We start from the raw sequence: 8691 nt of genomic DNA, 5'->3' as shown, positions 1-8691 counted from the left end.
TGTGTGTGTGTGTGTGTGTGTGTGTGTGTGTGTGTGTGTGTGTGTGTGTGTGTGTGCGTGCGTGTGCGTGTGTGCGTTCGTGCGTGCGTGCGTGTGTGTGTGCGTTCCTGTATTTACAAGAAAGCGATATCAAAAGAATAAGAGAGAGGGAGAGGCTTAGAAACAAAAAATTCTAGAAAAGAAAGAAGCATGAAACAGTATATGCAACAGCTTTCATTACGAACACAAATACAAAAATTCCCTAATAGTGTGACATCACATTTTAACGTGTGTTGCAGTTGTCACACTGAATAATCGAAAAATGTTTTGGCAACAATTCCTGGAGGAGAAAAATTGGCTTCATGTCCAGTGCAGGGACACGGAAAATAGAATTCTTTTGTAAACTATTATCAACGTTGCATTCAATGTAAAAAAAAAATGTCAGAAGACTGCTACCACTTCCACCATATTGTTTTGCAAGAACCTATATTGATTTCACACATAAATAATGACTATTCTATAACCAACTCAAAATTTGTGTAAAATGGCTGAGTAAAAGAATGAGACTACTGATCATATATATATACACACACACATATATATATGCATATATATATATACATATGTATATATATATATATACATATGTATATATATGTATATACATACATATATATATATACATATGTGTATATATATAGATAGATAGATAGATATAGATATAGATATATGAGAAGAATCATGTCGTAGCACGTTATTTTAAGATAAGATTCGTCTCACACTATCGGAAAATAAGAGTAGAAATAGATGTATCCGTATATTTCGACCACTTTCTGTGGTCCTCTTCAGCTGAAGAGGACCAAAGAATGTGGCTAAAATATACGAATATATCTATTTCTAATCATATTTTCCAATAGTGGGAGACAAGTCTTATATATATATATATATATATATATATATATATATATATATATACATATATGTATATATATATATACATATGTATATACATATATATGTATATATATATGTATATATATATATATATATATATACATATATATATATGCCAATTACCCGCGCGTTGCTGCGAGTTCGTGAATAATCCCTAACCTAACCATACCATACATAACTTTAACCCTTAACCTTAACCAAAATATTCTTTAAATGAAATATAGCTTTAAACACTCCCCCTCCCAGATGTGCGCCCCCCTACCCGAAGGTTGGGGAACCCTAGTTTGAAAATACATGCATACACAAACACAAATATCATGTGCACATTCTTTTGCGTGCGTGTGTCTGTGTGTGTGTGGATTGACAATAAATGCCTACAGCTAAAAGGTGAAGAAATGTATCTATTTTATTTATCATCAGACTATATATGGTTATAGGGGTTTATTTGGAAAAACCTAGGAAGAGTTTGTAAATAATAGATTTCCGCCGCATTAAAATTAAATGAAAATAAGCAATAATTCAACATTTGGAAAAATTATACAATCATTTTACATTTGCATATTTCTTTTTATAAAAGATATCATGGTGTCTGGCAACATTAATTTCACAAATATAAATAATATTTATGAACACATACAATGGCTTGTTTAATTATATTGATTCTTATGTTACAAAAATAATAACTTAAGGGGGGACTACAGTAGTAGCGTGTTCCCTCACCATAAATCACCTAACTTTAACCCTTAACCCTAATCATTTCTTTTTATAGTTTATAGTTTATAGTTTTAAATACTCTCCCTCCCAGGAGTGCGCTCCCCCCCCTCCCGAAGTTGGGAGACCCTAGTTTGAAAATACATGTATACACAAACACAAATATCATGTGTACATATTCTTTTGTGTGCGTGTGTATGTGCATGTGTGTGTGTGTGGATTGACAATAAATGTCTACAGCTGAAAGGTGAAGAAATGCATCTAGTTTATTTATCTTCAGAATATATATAGTTATAGGGGTTTATCTGAAAATACGTAGGAATTTGTGAATGAACTATTTCCGCCCGCACAAAAAAATAAGTGAAAATAATCAATATTTCAACATTTGGTAAAATTATACAATAATTTTTCATAAACATGCTTTCTTCTTACAAAAGCTATCATGGTTTGTGGCAACATTAATTTCACAAATGTAAATAATATTTATGGATACATACAATGGTTTGTTTAATCATATTAATTCTTAAGTCACAAAAAATACTACGCGACTTCAGGGGTTACTACATAAACCTCCTAACTTGAATCCTTAACCCTAACCAAAATATTTTTTTCGAAATTAAATATAGTTATCCAAGTACCTGGAGTGATAGGGCATCAGAATATATATGATTATGGGGTCTATCTCTAAAACCCTAGGAGGAGTTAGTGTACAAACAAACAAACAAATAAACAATCAGACAGACAGACAGAGACTACTACTTTATTATAATAGATATGCTGAACACCACAGGGAAAAGAAAAAGTCTTGGAATCAGAGCGCTTTTGTGATCTCTTCTTCAAGGATTACAATAGAATGAATAAGTACAGAGTAAGATGAGATATATATACACACGGGAGAGGTATGACACATGGAAAGTGGTACCACTTAAGCTAATTATTTCAGGTCAGGTCAAGTCTTGAAGGGTAGGGGTGGGTGACTTTATTCCTTACAGTAATTATCATATATACTCTTAACAATAAATGGGTCAAATTTGTATAGACCTAAATTGTTATTGAGGAGTTGTTCATAGTCATGTTTTATGATACAGGATTCTATAATATTTCTTTCAATCATGTCTTTACATGGTACAATTTTTGTTGCATTTTTCCAATCGATCATGTAAGGGATTTTGACCATCCGATCGATTTCGACAGTTGTCCCCGGACTCAAACCCAGGACTTGTACGCTAGCATTATGTGATTGACATCGTTATCATTGGCGATTCTATTCAGGTATTACAACGACGAGAGTCTATCAAGGATACGTACCTGCTTCACCACTACCTATAGGTGGGCCTGGTTCTTCGTAAAATAGAGATTAGGATGACAGTTAGCAGTCGACTCAAACCCCGCAGGTGTAGATTAATCCCGAGGCTGAAGAATTTTATAGCCTCAGTAGCGTGGTTGGTAGAAGCATAGACTTGCTAACGTACAAGTCCTGGTTTCGAGTCCGGGGACAACTGTCGGAATTATGGGATTGACATCGTCGTCATTGGCGATTCTATTCAGGTATTACAACGAGAGTCCATCAAGGATACGTACCTGCTTCACCACTACCTATAGGTGGGCCTGGTTCTTCGTAAAATTGAGATTAGGACAGCAGTTAGCAGTCGACTCAAATCCTGCGGGTGTAGATTAACCCCGAGGTTGAAGAACTTTATAGCCTCAGTAGCGTGGTTGGTAGAAGCATAGACTTGCTAATGTACAAGTCCTGGGTTCGAGTCCGGGGACAACTGTCGGAATTCAACGTGCCTTTCGTTACGTATCCGACATTTATGTATTACTGATCTTTAATTTTCTGGAGATCAGATCAACACTAAACTAAATTGTAATGAATCCACTAACACTAGTTTTCAGTTTATTGCCCCTGTTGTGGGCTACTGTGGCCTCATAGGAACCCTAGATCCACTAGCCCTGGGGGCTTCTTTAACCTGAATGAATTTCTTTGGTGTCTTATGAATATGCTTTAGTTGTCTTGATCACTGCATACAGTTAATCATAGATACTGTTTAACACTGATGTTTGTACTGTGCATTGCTAATCATGTTAACTGGTTTACAATGTTTGGTTTATTTTTTGTCGTTTGGTTTTAATGGACGCTTATGGAGAAACTATAGATGTGTAAATTCTTCTTCCAGTGCTAATGGAGGAGACGAGGCTAGAATCACTGAAGAAGGGTTCCATGAGAGTGGCGTCACCGACTTCCGAACCCTCTCTGTCCCACGGTCCGTCCCCTCGCCCGGATTGTCGGGACACGTGCGGCGGTCCTCCCTCCCGGTCGCCTCGGTAGTCGTGACAGACATGTCAAACCATAGTCACGGAGTCAGCATCGCCCCCGAGAGCATTCCTGAAGACCCAGAAATTGCGGAAACTCTCACTAATCGCTCTATTATTACTTTCGACTCCGCGTCTGTTTTCTCCTCCCCTGGACCGAGCAGAGCTCTGACCCCGCATTCAGGTTTGCTCACACCCGCTCTCACCCCCGACCTCGTCCTCTCTCTCACATCGGGAGTGACCACAGATTCAAGTGTTCCTAACACGCTGCAGCTCCCGCGTCGCACTAAATCGAGACGTGTTGCCAAGAAGTCTGGCAAGAGAAAGAAATCGAGTGCGACAAGAAGAAACTTGAATAAGAGCACTAAGGTGGAAGATAGTGCCCCACCTTCTTATGAGGTGGCTATGCAACAAGCGGCCCAACTCAGCTCTGAACGGCCATCTACTGATGAGCCTCGCTCCCCAAGTCCATCCACTTCTACGCAGCAGATCAGCGAAAGCACTCAAACACCACTGGAAGGATCTCCCGTAAAACTATGTAGCCCATCCAGCAGGATTCAGGCAGCAAGAGAAAAGTTTCAGCGGCTCTCAAGAGGTGACTTGGATGACGATGACATCGTCGAGGAACCGAGGGTGCAATCCGTCCCTAAAACCGTGCAACTGAAACCAGGACCCTCGACGAACAGCCCGAGGTCAAAGTCTCACGAAGTCATATCAACCCGTGTCCGTCGTGTTCGTTACCCTGGCATGCACGTGCAGGCCAGGAAAGCCATGCTACTCAAAACAAATAGGCAAGACAGCCAGGACAAGATCAAGAAAAGCCAGAAACATCCACATGTGCAGCAAAGGCAACATTGCCATATTCAACAAAAGGAAGCTCCTGGTACCAGTTGTAACTGCCAAGGTGCTTGCTCGTGTGCAACTCTAGAGGATTGCCTGGAGACGGCTCCATCCGAAGAAGAGTGTTTCAGTCCTGGCATGGTGCGCTCGAAAGTACAGTATTATCTTGCAATGGAGAAGTCTGATGTGAAAACCAAACCAGTTCCGAGAGAAGACCGGGTGACAGTCGGCCAGAGCACCCAAAATATCAACCAGAAGGAGGAGATGGCTTCTAACAAGCGCCGACGCCTAGTGAGGAACAAATCTGCTCCGTCTTTAGGTACGGTGGCTTGCCATCGGGACCTGGATATCTACTTCTCTCCCAATTGCACTCCCACCGAAGATCTGGAGTGCCCTCTACTTAGCTCACAGGGGGTAATGCCCAAAATAATGCCTAGTAGTAAAACACAGAACGACTCCACACCAAGTTCTCACATGGCAGTTAGTGTAAAGAGCATGGCGATGCAGTATAACGACATGAGTTCTGACGAAAGCAGCCACAGAGATGAGGAAGACGACGGTGCACTATCAGAAGATTTCTCAACAACTGGAGAAGGTAACGACGGCATCATTAGTGTCCGATCTATGAAGATGCCTCCAATAGATGACAAGTCCATCAAGCCCGGGATCGTCAAGGAAGCCACTGCAAAGTTCATGACGGCTTTGGTGTTTGATATGAAGCCCAAACTGAGCTTCCAGGACATTGATGAATGGAACAATAGTATAGAGTCCCCAATGTCTCCCAATGTTCCTTATTGCTCATTCAAAGATGAAGAAAACTCAACGCCCATTGATATCGAAAGAGCTGCTCCAATTTTCCCTCGAGACAACCCAATAGAAATGAAAAGTGCCAGCCCCTCTATACCCGTCTCTGGGGTAGTTCCCAAAGAGTCTGCACAGTATCTGGAAACAAGTGAAGAATGCTGGCTTGGAAGTAATTCATCATCTTGTAACTCTATCAACTTCGATAGAGATGCAGAGAATGTTGCAGAATCACACCTGGAAACGGAAATGGAAGTTCTATCAACGACTTCTGCAGAGGAAGAAGAGTCCAAGATGTCCGAGAAATATGCTAGATATGACATCCGACGCCAAGAGGCCTCTACTGCAGCTCCCTCAACGTCGACTACGGCTTTGAGAGGCTCAGGAATAGGGGCATCAGCAGTCACAAAGTACGAGGCAAGACAGGAACGATCACTTGCGTTCCCCGGGAGACAAGTAAACAGCTTCTCCAGTGAAGACGACGACTATTCGTTAGAAAGTGAGGGTTGTGAGGATTCCCTGGACGGATATGATGACAGAATGCTTTCCAGGGAAAGGGAGTTTCAAGGAGCTTTGAGAAATACAGGTGCTAAAGATTATGTCGCTATTGATCTAGATGACAGAAACTCGCCAATCACGGATGTTCATCCAGGTCCATTCCCGAGTACTTCATCATCCGCTCCTTCCTCTTCCCCGTCTTCCGCGCCATCCAGCCTTGAGATGGACGGGGTTGTGCCAGTCACTCCAGACCAGCGGATGGACTTCCTTTGAAGTGTCAGTAACTGATGTCAATCTCTAGTAGAGCATTTACCAACAATGGAGTGTGTGAAAAGAAAGACCAGTGTTCTTCTGAGTTTTCAAAGTTCCTGGGTCGAAGGTTTGATTACGAGAACTTCTCATCAATGAAATTATCATAACAGTGGCACTACGGCTGATTTATCGTATTCCAGATGTCAACATATCTTTTACATTTTATCCACCACATCTCTATATTTTACTATATTGCCTACAAGATTATTATACCCATTTCATATACTACCCTCGCTCTCACATCTCTACGAACAACAGGGAGTCAACGCTTCTGTTGTTAAAGTGTATGGGATGGTGAGAGTCCTGGCATGTATCATTTCTAAACTAAAGATAATAAAAAATATTTAGTGATGACATTTCTTTCAGCAATATTAGTTAGCCCCGTATTGTATAGGCAAGGTTACCACATAAGTGGCGTCTGTCAAAACACGAAAAAAAAAGAAAATGATAACTTAGAACCATATCGACTTTGATCCCAAAATGTTATCTCAACTAACCAGACCTCATGACATATATACTAGTGATTGTGCGCCAATAACCAGTTAAGTAGCGAATAATTTCAATATTGTCAATCCTGCAGTTAGAATGAATAGCTTGAGCTTTTGTGACGATATAGAAATAAAAAATGTGGATGGTTCGTCTTGTAAATTTAAATGAAATCAGATGTTCTACAGCATACATGCTGCATAGTTCATTGGTAGAAATATCCAAGAATAATCCAGAAAATAAAAAGATAAATAGTGCAGACAACACAGTCTTTCTAAAAGGTCATAGAAACTACAAAAAGAAACGATCATGACAGAATATGACAATTGATTAAAACAAGTTAAAATGTTATATTTTATATTGGTAAGATCCAAAGAAATGATAAAGATTTCCCATTCACATCGAATTGCTGATTGAAAAAAAATAAGTATTGAAAAATCTTTTTCAAACATATTTTGTTACCATGACACGTAGAAGGTGATACTTTAATCAAAGTTTTGTGATTGAAGATAAAAACGGTTCCTTCCATTTTCATCAGATCACATTCAGCGTTTTGATCAAAGTGTTTCCAGTAGTTGTTTACAATATTTATGATTGTCAAATATGTATTACTCCATTAGCATAACATGAACACATTTGACACATTTTTGCTGTCTGCAGACTTGGATATAATTCCTGTTGATTTACAAGATAAACACAGAATTGCCTAGCCGTTGCCTTCTTTCAAACATGTGCCAATAGATATATTGATGACGATAAATACCTCATGGGTAGAAATGAAAACAAGAGAAGTTCTCTCTTTCCGGTAAATGCATATCGCGGCCTCTTCTAAATATTATTATTATTATTATTATTATTATTATTATTATTATTATTATTATTATTATCATTATTATTATCATTATCATTATTATTATTATTATTATTATTATTATTATTATTATTATTATTATTATTATTATTATTATTATTATTATTATTATTATTATTATTATTATTATTATTATTTCGCCCTTTTTTCTCTTGTCTTTCTCTTTCTTTTATTTTTATCTTCTTTTTTTTCGTTTCTTCTTTTTCATCTCCTTCTTCTTTTTCTTATCTTTCTTCTAACTTATTTCTTTTCCCTCTTCCTCCTCCTAATTCCTGGAGAACAAGAAAGGTTCAATTATTGAAACAAGAATAACAAACTTGATTCCGTCATATGACTGTGGACAGCAGAAACGTTCTATCATTCCACTAGATCAGGTTCGACACTCTCAGGTATTCCTGTGCTCTGAGAGAAGCCAAACTTGATCTATCACAGACTTGGTCTTCGAATTCAATCCTTAAGTACGTTGGCTTCTTCAGTGTAGGACCACGTTGTAGATGACAGCTAGTCGTAGTAATAAAATGGAAAAATCTTCTTTAAGTATCTTTTTCTTCATAGTTATAGAACTCCTTATAACCTTCACCAACGGTTATGTTGGTGGGAACTAGTAGTCCTAACGACGAAATTGAATATGAGTTTGTATAAGCACGTCGAGTGTATATTCAAATCAAAAATGACAGGCCTGTGTGAAAGGTCGAGTCTGGTATTAATTGACATTTTCAAAAGAGGCTTTGAAAGGCACAAGTGGACTAGCGTTTTTGTTTGCATATGAAATAGAAATCCGGTTTTTTTTTTGTTTTTTTTGTAAAAGGATTAATATCTGTTGAACTCAACCTTGACCTCAGCGTCAACGAACACCCGCAGCTCTTGACCAGAGGAGTTCAATGGATACAAAGATCATCAAAGTTGGCTTAATATAAAAGTTAATA

General features: G+C 38.6%; 1 protein-coding gene across 2 annotated transcripts in view; it reads left to right on the top strand.

The window, feature by feature from the left end:
* LOC143034340 (uncharacterized) overlaps window positions 1–8296 on the top strand; it is a 106701-nt gene extending 98405 nt beyond the window's left edge. For both annotated transcript variants that reach the window (XM_076200274.1, XM_076200273.1), the window contains exon 16: window positions 3822–8296. In XM_076200274.1, the coding sequence (XP_076056389.1) occupies window positions 3822–6369 (2548 nt within the window). In that variant the 3' untranslated portion in view covers window positions 6370–8296. The remainder of the gene's footprint in view (window positions 1–3821) is intronic.
* The last annotated feature ends 395 nt before the right edge of the window (window positions 8297–8691 follow it).

Source organism: Oratosquilla oratoria, chromosome 17 (assembly GCF_046742065.1).
Source record: "Oratosquilla oratoria isolate Oo_2021 chromosome 17, ASM4674206v1, whole genome shotgun sequence".
Lineage (NCBI taxonomy): Eukaryota > Metazoa > Arthropoda > Malacostraca > Stomatopoda > Squillidae > Oratosquilla > Oratosquilla oratoria.
Note: the sequence above shows the minus strand (reverse complement) of the source record. Positions and strands in the feature narration are given on the sequence as shown.